Raw genomic sequence first — 17,823 nt, forward strand, 5'->3', positions numbered from 1 at the left:
CCCACTAAGCAGTCCCTCCCCATTGCCCCCTGGCACCCACTAATCTGCATTGTCTCTATGGATTTGCCTATTTGAAGATTTCACATGAATGGAATCACAAAATATGTGGGTTTTGTGTCTGGAGTCTTTCACTTAGCACAATGTGTTCAAGGGCCATCCATGTTGTACCATGTATCAGTACTTCATTCATAGTTAGAGCTGAGTAATATTCCATTGTAGGGATGTAACATATTTTGTTGATCCATTCATCAGTTGTTGGACATCTGGGATGTTTCCAATTAGAGCTAATATGGACATTCATGTACAGGTTATTGTTTGAACACCTTTTCAGTTCTTTTGGGTATATACCTAGAAGCTGAATTGTTGGGTCATATGCTAACTCCATGTTTAACTTATTGAGGGACAGCCAAAATGTTTTCCATAGTGGCTGAACCATTTTATATTTCCAACAGCAACGTATGAGGGCTCCGATTTCTCCACATCTTCATTGATACTTATTACTGCCATCTTTCCCATTATAGCCATCTTACTATGTGTGAGGTGGTATGTTATAGCTTTGATCTCCATTGCCCTAATGACTAATGACATTCAGTATATTTTCATGTGCTTATTGACCATTAGTATCTCTTCTTTGAAGCATGTCTATCCAAGTTCTTTGTCCATTTCTGTTTGTTTTTTATGGTTGGGTTGTAAAAATTATATATTCTGGGTGCTACACCATTACCAGATATATTGATTTGCAAATAGTTTTTCCATTATTTGGGTTGTCCTTCACTTTCTTTGTAGTGTCCTTTGATGCACAGGTTTTTAATTCTGATGAAGGCCAACTTATCTATTTTTGTTGTTGCTTGTCATTTAAGTCATATTTAAGAAACAATTGTGAAACCCAAGGTCATGAAGATTTGTCTCTATGTTTTCTTTGGATAGTTTTATAGTTTTAGCACTTAAATTTAGGTATATACTCCATTTTGAGGTGTTTTTTTTAATGTGGTGTGTGGTAAGGATCCAGCATCATTCTTTTGCATGTGGTTTTCTAGTTGTTCCAGCACCACTTGTTAAACAGATTGTTCTTGCCTTGGCCAGTGTGGCTTTGTTAGTTGGACATCCTTTGTGCACCGAGAGGTCGCTGGTTCCATTCCCAGTCAGGGCACATGCCTGGGTTGCTGGCTTGATCCCCAGTAGGGGGTGTGTGGGAGGCAGCCAATCAATGTTTCTCTCTCATTGATGCTTTTCTCTCTCCCCTCCTCCCTTTCTCTAAAAATAAAAAAAATCAATAAAAACATTTTTAAAAAAGGAGACACTGTTCTTTTCTCCTATTGGTCTGGGCACCCTTGTTGAAATCAATTGACCATAGAAGCATGGGTTTATTTATGGACTCTCAATTCTGCTCCATTAGTCCCTGTTTATCCTTATGCTAGTACTACACTATTTTCATTACTGCAGCTTAGTAGTAAGTTTTTGAAATTGGAAAATATGGATCTTCCAACTTTGTTCTTCTGTTTCATGATTGTTTGAGCTAGCCTGGGTCTATTGCAATTCCATATGAATGTTAGGATTGGCTTTTCCATTTTTGCAACAACAACAAAAAGACTCCATTGGGATTTCAATAAGAATTGAAGATGGCTTGGGGGAATATTGCCATCTTTATAATATTTGTCTTCCAATCCATGAACATAGGATGTCATTCCACTTATTTAGGTATTAAATTTCTTCCATATGTAGTAGGAAATGACATTTAGGTTGACGAAATTATGCTGTGAGAAGGGAAGGGAGTGACCTGAGATGGCATCTGGGCCAAGGGTTCAGGCATCTGGCATAGTGGCTGGTGGCACTCTATGTGGGAAACAAGGACAGAGAACGCAAGAGGAGACATTGTTGAATTTAGTTTAGATGTGTTGAGACTTATGCCTATGAGATATTTAACTCAGAGGGTTAAAAATAATTTTTTAAAACACCCTTACTTCAGCAAGAGTAGATGTTTTGGATTAAACGTGACATTTCAAAGCTGAGCGCTCCTTTTTAGATTTCTCTGTCATCAAAGAAAAAAAATGTTTGGTACAGTTTTTGTAGTGTGCATTTTATTGCATTAGGTAACCTCTACCATATCAATAGGCTAATATATATATTTACATCAAGTGATTAGAGTCTGATTTAAAACTATGAATGTTCTTAAATATTACTATAAGAAAAAATATTTTCTTTGAGTTTTAACATAGAATACAGCTGAGGTTTCCTTATCTTTGGATAATGTCGGCCCCTTTATACTTACCTAATAATTTTCCTTTGAAATATTCTGTAATTAATGGAGCAAGTCAAGTACAATATACCTTTAATCCAGTATGGAGACATTTGCTTACATTCTTCATTCTTATTCATTGCATGCCCCTCTCCTGACATGCTGCCCTCCACATACAACATATGTGAAGTGCATGTGACAGGTGACACTCACCTTGTCAGCTCATCTAGGAGGTGGGTAGGTTAGAATTAATGTTGTGATGACCTAGTGCTTAGGTCACTGCATCACCTACCAAAGGTTAATTTTGCACATTTATTAATACATTATTTAATATTAGCATGAACTTTTTGTATATTATTGCCTAAAATGTTTATAAAAAGACATCATATTTTAAAAATTATTCAATTTTTAAACCATTTTGTAACGAGTGTCTTGAACTAGATGAATAAAGCTCAAGGTTTTAAAAAATCAAACTCAAGTGAGTATGTAGCATGGCCTTATGGTAAAATATCAGAGTGCTAATGATTAAACAAGACCCAAATGAGGGCGCTATCCTACATTACTGTAGTCATACTGAATAGTAACTGTATAAAATGAGAAACTGTCTACATCCTATGAACACTATTAATGATAGACTTGTTTTTTTATTAAAATGACAAGAATACAAATAGCTAATATCAGTAAAATGCAGTAGTGTTCAGGCTCTTAAGTCAAAGCCAATGGACAGAAAAGGTAAGAGATATAGGAGATTTTAGGGGAAAAAGGAAATGTCACTGGACTTCTTGCTCTATATAACAAACAGTAGCCACAGGCAAAGAAATAAAAAATAAAATAGCAATTAAGTTGATTGCAGTACTTTAATGTTTTAAAGAAAACTTATTAAAAATACAAATTTTTAAAAATCTTACATTCTTGACAGACATAGCATCACCTGCCTTTCTAAAAACAGTAGCGGTAAACACAATTGTAGAAAATGTATGTTAATCAGTGGTACAATGCTATGGGTTTAAAAATCATGACACACTCCTACTATCTCTTGCTTTGAAGTCAGATTATGGCCTGGAATTTATGTCAGGTTGGTTCCAAAATGGCATAATGGGACCCAGACCAGTATCACTAAACTGTGCCTATTTTGGGACAACTTCTCCAGCCAAGAAAGCATAAATCACACAAAAAATTTTAACCAACCAATTATTTGAGATACCAAGAAAGGAAAGGAAATCAGTTTTGTAAAAAACACTTTCCCCTTTTTATAAGCTTCTTTATTTACTCTGGATAGGTAACATGACAGCGTTCAATAGTGAAGTAAGCAGATTTTACACTCACTATTACTGTATGGATAGAAAAAGCCACATGCACTTTTGTTTTTATAAGTCATCTCCGGTCACTGCAATATGGCACATGAGAACAGAGATTCAAAGGCACAAAGTTAACATATACATTTAACATTGTCAAGCATTAAAAAAATAAATGCAATCATATAACGAAAAAAAATAAGTTTGACATTTTGACCTTTCCCAAAGATGTGAAGAATCTTTTCCCAAGTCAGAAATCTCTATAGCAAAGATTCCTATGAGAGAGAAAAAAAATGTGCAGATTAATATTTTTAATTCAATGATTTCACCATGTATAAAAACATATTCTAACAATACTTCGGCAATACTTAAGATTTTTTCCCAGCTTCTATGAAGAAAAACAGATACAATGTATATATTTTTTGCTCAGTTTTTACAAACTGTGATACATCAATATCTTGGAATTATGTTCAGCAATAAAAAGGAATGGACTATTATTACATATAACTTGAATGGATCTCAAGGACATTGTGCTAAGTGAAAAAAATCAATCTCAAAAAGTAACAGTGTTTGTGGTTCCATTTATATAGCATTCTAAAAATGACAGAATTACAGAGATGGAGAAGAAATTAGTGTTTGCTGGGGGAGTGCTTTGACAATAAAGGGGTATCATGAGGGAGTGAGTTCCTTGGTGGTGACGGACCAATTCAGTGTCTTGATTGTGGTGGTGAATTACGGGTGGTGTGTAAAAAAAGCTGCACACACACACAAATGAGAGCATGCAAAAACTCATGAAAACTGAATAAGGTCTATGTTAGCATTGTACCAATGTCTATTTCCTGGATTGTAAAATGTTGTCATTGGTAAACTGGGGGAAAGAGATGAGGAACTCTATTTTTGCATCTACCAGTAACATGGTGATTCTTTTCAAATAAAAAGGAAAATAAAACAAAACTGGTACATCCATATGATGGAATACTTTTCAGTGGTTAAAAGGAATATGTAGCAACATCTGATGCATACAACAACCTGGGAAAATCTCAAAAATATGCTGCTGACTGAAAGTCAGCCACTAGAGGCTACATATGACTCCATTTGTATGACATCCTGGAAAAGGCAAAACTGTAGGGATAAGAAACAGACCAATGTTGGAGGAAAGCAGATTAAGTACACTTACTGTATTCTAGATAATAGGTGGCCATCAAAGGATACCATTTAAAACTAACAGCAAAAGTTAAGTAAGGAGATCCAAGATGGTAGCCGAATAGGTGGAAGTTAACACTCACCTCCTCTGAGGACAGAACTTGAATTACAATTAAATATAGGACAATCAACCTGAATAACCAACTGAAGAATAGCTGAACAGAAGTCTTATAAACAAAGATTTACAGAGCAAGCCTCATCGAGATAGGTAGGAAGGGCAGAGGCATGAAAGGGCTGGCCCCATTCCCACAGGAGCAGCTAAGGTTCCAGAGGGATATCTCAGCCGCAAGGGGTTCCCCATGAAAAGTATGGGGTCTCAAGCCCACACCAGGCTCCCTAGCCCAGAGCACATGAGCTGGGAAGAGGAGCCCACATAACATCTGGCTGTGAAAACCAGCAGGGATTCTGTCCTGTATGGAGAGGCAGGAGTCTGTTAGAGAACCAGCACCCTCTTAAAGTGCTAATGCACAAACTCTTGTTCACAGCCACTCACCCTGTGCTCCAGTGGAGGGAGGGTGGGGCCAACTAGAGTCCTGTGAGGAGAGACTGGGATTTGTGGCTCTTGGGAGAGAACTAAAGGGACAGCCACCAGCCACCAGGACCCCTGTGCAGACAGCATCTTTTTTGGGTGGAGCACTCCCCTCCTTATGGAACCAGCCTGGGGGATGCAATAGCTCAAACCTCTGGACTTCCTGTTGCCCCAGCTTGCAGAGCTCATGCTGAGGATTCAGTTGTCTGGGCTGGGGTACTGAGGTCCAAGCAGCCTCAGGGGTGTCCTTTACTGAGTTGTATGGATTTGAGGTGGGACCATTCCCCCCACATTCCCATGAACCTTACTGGTGCCTCCCCTTCATGGGAGATACACTACATCCAACCTCTAGGCTCCTGGTAGCCCCCCATCCTCACTTTTGGTGGTCCCTCCCTGCCAAGGAGCTCTGGACTGAATCTGGGAAAGACTGAGTTGTTTCTAGGATTTGGTCCATTTTTCTCTTGCATATGGAACTGGTGGAGAGCTCTCCCTTCAAATGGCCAAATCTTGGTCTGTTTGAGCCTGAGAAACTCTGCTGGCCTCACCCTGATGACTCTCGGAGGCCCCCACCCCACCACAAAGGTCTGCAGGAACCCAGGAGGTGATAGCTAGACTTGATATGCGTGAACTTTTGCTGAGTGCCCTCTGACCTGGCACTGGCATGAGTTTGAACCTGTATTAGTCTGGTGAATACCACTCGCCCCTACCTGGTGACTCACTGAGGATAAAGCTAGAAGAGTTGATTTCCAATAAACCAATATTATAAGAAATGTTAAAGGGTCTTCTTAAGAAGGAGGAGAAGGAGAGGAGAAAGAGAGGAGAAGGTGGAGGAGGAGGGAGGAAGGAGGAGGAGGAAAGAGGAGAGGAAGAAGAGGAGGAAGAAGGAGGAGAAGAATACAGAGAATAAAATGACAATAGATTTGAAGCTATTAATAATCACTTTAAATATAAATGGCTTAAATGCTCCAACCAAAAGACAAAGGGTAGTTGAAAACTACCTTGATATTTACAGAATATTTCATCCCAAAGCAGCAGAATATATATTCTTCTCAAGTGCACATGGAACATTCTCAAAGATAGACCACATGTTAGGACACAAAATAAGTCTTAATAAATTCAAGAAGATTGAAATCATGTCAAGCATCTTCTCTGACCACAGTGGTATGAAATTAGAAATCAACTACAATAAAAATACTGAAAAACATTCAAACACATGGAGACTAAATAGGATGTTATTAAACAACAAAGGGTTAACATGAGACGAATGAAGAAATAACATGTTACCCGGAAACAAATGAAAATAAACACAAAACAACACAAAATCTATGGGGCACAGAGAAAGCAGTCCTGAGAAGAAAGTTCATAGCATCCAGGCTTAAATCAAGAAACAAGAAAAATCTCTAACAAATGATCTAACACTACATCTAAAGGAACTAGGAAAAGGACAACAAACAAAGCCCAGAGTAAGCTGAAGGAAGGAAATAAAAAAGATCAGAGTGGAAATAAATGACATTGAGACTAAAAAAATTTACAAAAGATAAATGAAACCAAGAGCTGCTTCTTTGAAAAGATAAACAAGATCGACAGACCTTTAACCAGAGTGACACACAAAAAAAGAGGACTCAAATAAATAAAATAAAAAATGAAAGAGGCAAAGCAACAATTACAAAGGGTTATAGGCAAATACTATTAACAACTATATGCCAACAAATTGGACAGCCTAGGTGAAATGGATAAATTCCTAGGAACATACAATCTTCCAGAACTAAATCAGGAAGAATTAGAAAACCTGAATAGACGGATTACAATTAATAAAATTGGAGTAGTAATGAAAAAAATTCCCAACAAACAAAAGTCTGGAACTAGATAGCTTCACAGGTGAATTTTACCAAACATTCAGAGAACTAACACCTATCTTTCTTCAAACTATTGAAGAGAAGGATAGTTCTTCAGACTATCCAAAAATTCAAGAGAAGGTAAGACTTCCAAGCTCTTTTTACAAGGCCAGCATTACACTAATTCTAAAGCCAAATAAAGACACTACAAAAAAGAGAAAAGTATAGGCCAATATCTCTGATGAACATAGATGCTAAAAACTTCAACAAAATATTAGCAAACTGGATCTAGCAATACATTAAAGAGATAATACACTATGAGATTTATTCCAGGATGAAGGTTGGTACAATATTTGCAAATCTATAAATGTGATACATCACATAAACAAAATGAAGGATAAAAATCACATGATTATATTAATAGATGCAGAAAAAGCATTCGACAAAATTCAGCACCCATTTATGATAAAAGCTCTCCACAAAGTGGCATTAGAGGGATCATACCTCAACATAATAAGGCCATATATGACAAAATTGCAGCCAATATATATTCAATGGGCAAAAACTAAAAGCATTTTTCTTAAGATCAGGAACAAGACAGGGATTCTGCTTTCACCACTCATATTCAGTGTAAGTTCTAGCCATAGGGATCAGATAAGACCAGAAATAAAAGGCATTCAAACAGAAAAGGAGGAAGTAAAACAGTCATTTTCCACAGATAACATGGTATTGTACAAAGATAACCCTAAAGACTTCACCAAAAAGTTACTAGATCTAATAAATGAATTTGGCAAAGTAGCAAATACAAAATTAATATTCAGAAATCAGTGGCATTCTTATACATCAATAGTGAATTCTCAGAAAGAGAAATTAAGAAATAATCCCATTTACTATTGCAACAAAAAACATAATGTACATACGTATAAATTTAGCAAACTAAATAAAAGACCTGTGCTTTGAAAACTATAGGACATGGAAGAAAAAAATTGAGGAAGATACAAATAAGTGGAAGCATATACTATGTTCATGGACTGGAAAAACCAACATCATTAAAATGTCCATAGTACACAAAGCAATCTATAGATTCAACTAAATTCCCATTAAAATACCAAAGGCATATTTTATAAATCTAGAACAAATATTCCAAAACTTTATATGTAACAAAATAAACCCCAAATAGCCTCAGCAATCTTGAGAAAGAAGAACAAAGTTGGAGATATCACAATACCTGATATTAAACTACACTACAATGCCATTATAATAAAAAAAAAAGCTTTGTACTGGCATAAGAACAGGCATATAGATCAATAGATCAGAACAGAAGGCCCAGAAATCAACCCACATCTCTATGGTCAATTAATATTTGACAATGGAGGTAAGAGCTTACAATGGAGTAAAGTCAGTCTCTTCAATAAATGGTGCTGGGAAAATTAGACAGGTACATGCAAAAAATGAAACTAGACCACCAACTTACACCATAGACAAAAATAAACTCAAAATGGATAAAAGACTTAAATATAAGTCATGAAACCATAAAAATCCTAGAAGAAAACATAAGCAGTAAAATCTCAGACATCTCTCATAGCAACATTTTTGCCGATATATCTCCTAGGGCAAGGGAAACAACAGAAAAAATAAACAAATGAAATTACATCAAATTAAATAGCTTCTGCACAGCAAAAGCAACCATCAACAAAATGAAAAGGGAACCATCTCTATGGGAGGATATATTTGCCAATGATATGTCTGATTAGGGATTAATTTCCAACATATATAAAGAACTCATACAACTCAACACCAAGACAAACAACCCAATTATAAAATGGGCAAAGAACCTAAATAGACAGTTTTCTAAAGACAACATAGAGATGACCAATAGACACATTAAAAAGTGCTCAACATTATTAATCATCAGAGAGATGCAAATTAAAACTAAAGCTAAATCACCTCACACCATCCAGAATTGCTACCTTCAATACATCAATAAACAACCTGTGTTGGTGAGGATAGTGACAAAGGGAACCTGCATGCACAGTTGGTGGGAATGCAGATGAGTGTAGCCACTCTGAAAAACAGTATGGAGTTTCCTCAAAAAATTAAAACTGGAATGGCCTTTTGAGCTAGCAATCCCACTTTTGAGAATATACCTTAATAAACCTGAAACACTAAAGAATATATGCTCCCCTATGTTCACTGCAGTGTTATTTACAATAGCCAAGATCTGAAAACAGCCCAAGGGCCCATCAGTAGATGAGTGGATAAAAAAGGCTGTAGTAAATTTACACCATGGAACACTATGCAGCTGTTAAAAAAAAAAAAAAAAGAAAATCTTACTTTTTACGACAGCATGGGTGTACCTCAAGATTACTTTGGAAAGTGAAATAAGCCAGTGAGAGAAAGACAAATGCCATATGATCTCACTTATATGTGGAATCTAATAAACAAAATATACTGACGAATGAAATAGAAAGGGCATGGACACAGGAAACAGACTGACAGCTTTCAGAGGGGACTGTTGTTGTGGGACTGGATTAAAGAAGGTAAAGGGATTAAGCAAACAATATATATATATCTATATATCTACACATATAGATATATATACATATATGTATGTAGATATATATCACAAAGACACAGACCACAGTGTGCTGACAGTCAGAGGGAAAGGGGGCTGAAGGGTAGGTGGAGGTGGGCAAAGGGTAGAAAATGGGGATGGAAAAAGACTTTGCTTGGGGCGTCTGGTGCACGATGCAGTGTGCAGATGTTTTATTGAGTTGTACACTTAAAACCTGTAGGGTTTTGTGAACCAATGTTACCAAATAAATTCAATGAAAACAAAACAAAACAAAGATAAAAATTAAATAATAAAACTTGAAAAATAAAAGGTAGCCACTATAATAAAACACATTCTTTCCTGAATTTCAAAAGAAATGTTCAAAAGCAAAGAAGAATGAACAAATTGAGAAATACAGTAAATGTCACTTATTAAACACAATTATCAGAAGATGACATGACAGAGTTGAGACCAATTTTAACAGTTATCTCAATAACATGACGGAGCTTAACTCACCTATTTTTTTAAAACAGAATTTCAAAATGGCCCATAATGCAAAACTCAGATCCATACTATATTATATATGAGAGATACTTAAAATGCATTGATTGTAAAAAGCTAAAAATAAAGAGTTGGACAAAGATTTACCAAGCAAATGAAGGCAATAAGGAAACAGGAGTTGTAACTCTAAAAACAGACAAAGTAGATGCCAAGCCCCTGTCCCTCCAAAAAACTAAATGTGTCAGAAAAGGACACCTCATAAAAGAACCACATTACACAATGAAGATATGATAGTTCAGAATATCTATGCAACAAATAAAACCAGAAATCACCTATCTCCTTTGTAAGAGACACAAGCAACAAAAATATACTAATAATAGATTTTAAAACACCATTCTTAGTAAAACAGGTCAAGTGGATAAAAATTAAGCAACAATATAAAAGAGCTAAATAAAAATTCAAATGTAAGTCTTTTGGGTATATATACACTATACCCTGAGAAAAAACAATATATTTTCTTAAGTACACATGAACACAAAAATTGATCATGTAATAAAGTACAAAGAACACAGTAGTTTCTATAAATTAGAAAAATTATAAACAATATTCTCTAATCACAATGCAATTAACACTAGAAATTGAAAATGAAACCAAAACACAAAAAAAGCCCTTCTCAGTGGAGGGGTGGGATAGAAAGCATATAGGAGAAAGTGACACTTCGAGTATTACTTTTGCAGAGTTTTGATTTTGAAAGTATTATCTATATACTCAAAAATTAAGTTAAATCAAACTAGAAAGAGAAAAAATGAAAGTAAATGAAAACTAATAAATTTAATGTTATTTCAAGTGTGTACATATATAACCACAGAAAAAGAAAAAACTAATCCAAGTGATTTATGAAGACAGTATTTATATGCCCACAAGACTTGGGCCTTAAGGCACATGGGGACAAGAAGGAAGAGTTGGAAACAGATCCTGAACTTTTTTTAAAAAGTTGGCCTGCTTATTATATTGATATAAGTGAGAAATTTTGAAACATTTTTTGATGAATTCTGGGATTGAGCAAATGAGTAACTGCAATGTGTTGATGTTGAGCCAGGGTTCTCACTGTAGAAGGACACACTAATACAGAATGGAAGAAGGCAAGGGAGAAATCCGTGAGGACAGGTTGGAACTGGAATTATTGGTTATTTTGTAAAAATGTGTGTAGAGAGAAAAAAAAGGGAGCATGTGCAAGAGTGTGAGTGTATGACACAGCACATGTATTATCTCAAACATGTAACATGCAAATGGGGTAAAATTTTAACAGTGAGTATGGGTGAAAGGTACACAGATGTCCCCTGTATTATTTTATTATTTTTGTGACTTCCTGTAAGTTTGAAATTATTTCCAAATAAAAAGATTTTTATAAAATTTGTGACATATAGAAATATATCTAAAATATTGCCTCTTGCCCAGCCGGGCATGGCTCAGCGGTTGAGCGTTGACCTAGGATCCAGGCGATTGGGGTTCGATTCCCAGTCAGGGCACTTGCCCGGGGTGCGGGCTCGATCCCCAATGACTCTCTCATCATTGGTGTTTCTATCTCTCTCTCCCTCTGCTGCCCTCTCTCTGAAATCAATAAAGATATATAAAAAATTTAAAAAAATAAAATAAGTAAATAAAAATAAAATATTGCCTCTAAAAATTAGCATGTTACTTTTCTAGAGCATATGTATTTTTTGGTGCTATAAAAATTAAACAATATTTCATTAATTAAAATTAACAAATTAATCTAATTAATTTATTAACTTTAATAATGCTCAGTTGGTTAGAGTGTTGTCCTGATATACCAAGGTTGTGATTTTGATCCCTGGTCAGTGTACATACAAGAATCAACCAATGATGCATCAATAAGTGGAACAACAAATCGATGTTTCTCTCTCAAAACAAGATCAATAAAAAATTAATAAAAATTGATGTAGAAATAAAATAAAAATCATATTTTAAAAAGAAAATTTATGTAAACAAATAAAACAGATCTTTCACTTTAGAATATTTATATAAAGCTAATTATCAAAATACTTTATTTTATGTGAACATAACTAATCATGTTTAAATAGGATTATTAATGATAGTCTGTTATTGAGCCTCCTTCCACCCTCAAATAGTCACTCTATATATTGCTATATGGTCCCCACAGAATGGATCCTTAAACCACTCACTCTTCTAGTGATCGATCCAGGCCTCGGTCAGGTGATCGATGGTGAGCTCGTTCTGGTGAATGACATTTTGTATTTGGCTTTGTTGTAGAACTCAAATGATAAGTATTACTTGAGTAATTCTGGCGGCGAAGCTCTTGCACAGCTCTCTCCCTAAAGCAAAAAGTTTAAAATATAAGTTTTAAACTTTATATCCAGTGGCCTTATTAATACTGTGGTAAAACTGAAGTTCCATGCAAACTCGAAAACCTAGGCATCATGCAATAACCCAAACCTGTTGTTACCTAAGAAACAACGCTTCCCAGGCTAAATGCTGCAGAGAGACCAACCTACCTTTCAAAGCGCTCGGTCCCTAGCTGTCTTTTGGTAATGTCTAAATCAGCTTCCAGTTGCGTTACGACGTTCCTGAACTGGGCCACATCTCTACTCTGGATGGCCCTGTGTCAAAGAATGTAAGAATGACAGCTGAAAACTTTAAAAAGTCTAGGACTCCTAGGGTACACTAAACCATGTTGACAAGGTTTTCTCCTCTGGAGCCAAGCCAAATTGTGAGCTTTATGGATGTATATGCCAGTTTTAGATGTAGTAAATGTACAATGTAGCCTACTTGAAAAGCTTAAGGTGTGCCAGCCAAATTCAACTAGTTATACCTTCTCCATGTCAGTTTCCCTGGGTTTACATGGAGTAATATGATCTATTATCTACCTGTATTCCGTATCTACTGCAAATTATTTTTATACAAGTACTTTGAAGTATTATCCACTAATAATGGTATAACCAAATAATCAAAACTGGAATTCACTAGCACCGGGATTAATATGGTCTGTTACATATGACATCAGCCAAGTCCTTTATGTATACTCATAATTGAATTTGATATACTGCACACTCTCTTCAATTTAACAGGACCTTGTTTAGGGCTAAATCATGCCACAGAACCCCTGCAGCAAGGCACACTGTCACAGGGAAGGTAATGAGGTGAATGCTGATTGTCCAGAACACTCTACCCTCTTTGCTGGCTTCCAGGACGCATTATAGACTGCTGAAACCTAACCTTAGAGGCTAGGAACACAAAAGTCGATCCTGTTGACGAGTTTAAGGGATAGTACTTATCAGCCAGTCTAAAACAGAATGGTGCCTTTAAGGTGGGGGTTTTGGCCCCCACCTTACTTCACTAAGACAGATTTCCACCTGCCAGATTGAGAAAGTGATCTTGCAAAACCAGCTGAAGTTATCACAACAGCCCAGCTGCAGTGACTAAAAAGAATGACTCAGTGACAGCTCCATAACCTGAAAACAGTTGCTGAAGGAACTGGCTTTGGCTTTGCAGACTTTGCTTAGTCAGGGGCTCCTGTGAGTGGCTGATTCTTGAGATCATGATTCCCATCCTTCCCCAGGTGCCAAGCTCAGACAGGAGGGCAGAGTAGAGGCTGGATGAAAAACTGTTACAGATGAGACAGGTAAGAACAGAAGTTAGGGGTCCCCATGTGTTTTTGTGAGAAGCGACCAAGTTTAACAATAGAACAGTCACTATCCAGGCAGGTATTTCTCCCCACCCTCCAAGCCAGGGTCATGGAATGCGCTGCTGGGGATTCTAAAAGAAGCAGCCACAGTCAGTGCTCTAAGGGAAGTTTCCAGTAGTCTGCGAATGCAGGAGTTCTTCCAGGTACCTAGGATGTACAATTATAGGTACATGAGAAAATACTGTGTGACAAATGGAAAGATTAGGGAGCAATACCAGGTGGTCCATAAATAGAAAAATTCTGGTTTCAGAAGTGTATTTTTTTTCTTCCTACTCTGGTTATAATATTCCTAAAGGTAATATTTTAGATTAGACATCCTATTATACCCAAAGCTATATTGGAAACAAACAACAGAGATGGTTAAACTTACATTTAGATCAATTTAGCTGAATATAATAGAAATAAATACTAAATTGTAATCACAGTATTTCTGGTCGTCAATTTAATTGATGACCAATTATAGACACTTAAATTATATGAATTACAGCTTTAAAATTCTACTAACCTATAAAGTATCAGAAATTTAAGGAATAGAACTTTGTTATTATATTGCTAAGAAACTCACATTTTATTTTCTGCCAGACATAGGTGTTCTTTAAGAAGCTGAATTTCAGATTCTTTTTCTTGAAGTGCTATCTGAGACTGATATTCTTTGTCCCGATTGGCCACCAGCAAAGCTTCTAGATTCTGCATGGAGATTCTCTCATTTGTCATCTGACTCCTGAGGAGTTCTATTTCAGAACGAGCAGACTCAAACTCACTCTCCATCTGTACAACAGGAAGATATCCATGCTTATTCCTACTCATTCACTTAACTGATAGAGTACGATACTCACAAAACTTCTGAATTAAGTTATAAACTAAAACCCCTTTTAATTTCTTGATTAGAAATATTGTCCTTCTTACCAAATACACACACACACACAGTATCACTTTGCCTAACTCTTTGATCATATCAGAAATTTCATTAATAAGTAATGAGTTATGAATCCCAAATGGCAAACCATTTCCATTTCCAGCTTTGATATTTATTTTGTATTTCAGCAAGACTGACATGGTCATACTGTGACTACTGCTTTCACACTGAGTTAGGTGAGTTACAAACACCTAACTACCTAATGGAATGTCACTGCAATCCATTGTTAAGGAAGATAAGGAGACTTTACATGTTCCCTCTCTTGCATAAACCCTGGGAAAGCTTCATTTATTGAAGGTTATCTTGAACCTGGAATACACCATGTAAGCCAAATGTTTCTCCAAAAGGTAGAAAAATAGATATTACTATATAGAAAAAAATTATTTCTAAAACTATCTCATAATACACATTATAATAAATTATATATGCATTTTATAAAGGTAAACGTGAAAAGATAAAATGCTAAGAAAAAAGAATTTAATAAAGATGAAATTGTTGGGGGAGGGGTAGGCAGCTAGGGAAAGAACTTTCTAGATTAGATACAATTAAAAAATGATGTCTGGCCATACAAGAACATATTGATAGTCAATATAAACTTAAAATTTACAAGAAAACAAACAACTGGAAGAAAGTAAACTCAGAAAATAAAATAGAGAGTGAATATCTTACCAATATAAGGAACTCATACAAATTGGTAAAAAATGTGAACAGGAAATTTATAAAATATAACTAATCAGTAAACACGTGGAAGAAAATTACTCTTATGAATAATCAAAGAATTAGAAATTAAAACAAGATGCTATTTCTAGTCCAGGGTCTCTTAACCTTGACTATACTGACCTTTTGGGTTGGATAATTATTTGGCATAGGGAGCTGCCCTATGCCTTATAATATGCTTAGCAGCATCCCTGGCCTCTACGCATTCAAGGCCAATAGCACCCCCTAACCCCAGTAGTGACAATCAAAAACGTCCCCAGACATTGCTGAATATCCACTGGGGAGCAAAAATCTCTTTCGGTTGAACCACTGTTCCAGTTTAACAGATTGGAAGATTTCTTAGTGTGTGTTGGTTAATATTAAAATGGGCAATGGTAGTTTCATACACTCTGCTGGCAGGAATACAAAACAGAGCATCCCCTTTTTTGGTAAAAGCTGTATTGGAATATAATTCACATATCATACAACTCACCCATTCAAAAGGTACAATTCAATATTTTTAGTATATTAAAAGAGTTGTGCAATCATACCACAATCTCACAATCTAGTGTTAGAATTTTTCATCATTCCAAAATAAAATTCAGTACCTATTAGCAGTCTCCCCACACCGCCTCTGCCCTCTGCCCTCTGCCAAGCACCAGCCTGAAGCAATCCCTAACCTACCTTCTGTTTCTATGATCTGCCTTATTCTGGACATTTCATGTAAATTCCATCAAACAATGTCTGTGTGGTCTATTGTGACTGGCTTCCTTCATTTAGCCTAATGTTTTCAAGAGTCATCCGTGTTTTAGCAGCCATCAGTACTTCATTACTTTTTAATTTTTAAAAACTTTAAAATTTTTGACAGTATTACAGATGTCTCCCAATTTCCTGCCCCCTTTACTCCTTTACTCCCAGCCCCTGCCCCACTCCAGGCCTTCACCACACTATTGTCTGTGTCTATTGGTTATACATACATGTATATAAGTTCTTTGGTTAATCTCTTCCTGTCTCCCCTCTCCCCTCAGAGATATGTCAGTATGTTCCATGCTTCAAGGCCTCTGGACCTATTTTGTTCGTCAGTTAGATTCCACTTATAAGTGAGATCATGCAATATTTGTCTTTCTCTGACTGGCTTATTTCACTCAGCATAATACTCTCCATCCATGCTGTCCCAAAGGATAATAGATCTTTTTTACAGCTGCATAGTATTCCATGGTGTAAATGTCCCATGGCTTTTTTATCCACTCGCCTACTAATGGGCACCTGGGCTGCTTCCAGATCTTAGCTATTGTAAATAGTGCTGCTGTGATATTCTTTCTGATTGGTGTTTCAGGCTTCTTAAGAATCAACAAATAACAAGTGCTGGTGAGGTTATAGAGAAAAGGGAACCCTAGTACACTGCTGGTGGGAACGCAGACTGGTGCAGCCACTATGGAAAACAGTATGGAATTTACTCAAAAAAATTAAAATTGGAACTACCGGCCCTTGCTGGCCTGGCTCAGTGCTTGGAGCATCAGCCTGCGCATGGGAGGGTTTGGGGTTTGATTCCAGGTCAAGGGGAGGTACTTGGATTGCAGGTTTGATCCCCAGCCTTGGTCTGGCACATGTGGAAGGTAACCAGTCAGTGTGTCTCTCTCACATTGATGGTTCTCTTTCTCTCCCCTTACCCGTTTCCTTCCACTCTCTCTAAAAATCAGTGGAAAAAATATCTCGGCTGAGGACGAACAAAAACAAAGAAACAAAAAAACAAAGGAACTACTATTTAAAACAGTGATCCCACTTCTAGGAGTACTTCATTATTTTTAAGGCCAAATAATATTCCCTTCAGTAGATATCTGGACATTTGAGCTATTCACTCTTTAAATAATGTTGCTAAGACCATCTGTGTACACGTTTTTTAGTAGACCTATGCTTTCATTCCTCTTCAATAGATAGGAGTGGAATTTCTGGGCTTTATGGTAATTCTATTTTTAACATTTTGAAGAACTGCAAAATGTTCTCCAAAGTGGCCTCACTATCTTACATTCTCATCAGCTAGGCATGAGGGTTCCAATTCTCTACATCTTTGCCAACACTTGTCACAGTCTGTGTTTTGTTTTTTAATTTTTATTGTAGCCATCTTAGTGCTTGTGAAATGATATAATTATTATTTACATTTCTCTGATTGTTAATAATGTTGAACATCTTTTCACGTGCTTATTGGCCATTTATGTATCTTCTATAGAGAACTGTCTCAAGGTCTTTTGCCCTTCTTTCAGTTGGATTATTATTAAGTTATAAGAATTTTTATACATATCCTGGGTACAATTCTCTTATAGGATATATGATTTG

General features: G+C 36.3%; 1 protein-coding gene across 1 annotated transcript in view; it reads right to left on the bottom strand.

The window, feature by feature from the left end:
• Positions 1-3,121: 3,121 nt before the first annotated feature.
• TSGA10 (testis specific 10) overlaps positions 3,122-17,823 on the bottom strand; it is a 79,901-nt gene continuing 65,199 nt past the window's right edge. The window contains exons 16-19 of the mRNA XM_087823715.1: positions 14,443-14,645; positions 12,688-12,792; positions 12,358-12,507; positions 3,122-3,806 (exon numbers count right to left, since the gene is read on the bottom strand). Of these exons, the coding sequence (XP_087679841.1) occupies positions 3,782-3,806; positions 12,358-12,507; positions 12,688-12,792; positions 14,443-14,645 (483 nt within the window). The 3' untranslated portion in view covers positions 3,122-3,781. The remainder of the gene's footprint in view (positions 3,807-12,357; positions 12,508-12,687; positions 12,793-14,442; positions 14,646-17,823) is intronic.

Source organism: Miniopterus natalensis, chromosome 13, assembly GCF_054644295.1.
Source record: "Miniopterus natalensis isolate mMinNat1 chromosome 13, mMinNat1.hap1, whole genome shotgun sequence".
NCBI classification, from domain to species: Eukaryota; Metazoa; Chordata; class Mammalia; order Chiroptera; family Miniopteridae; genus Miniopterus; species Miniopterus natalensis.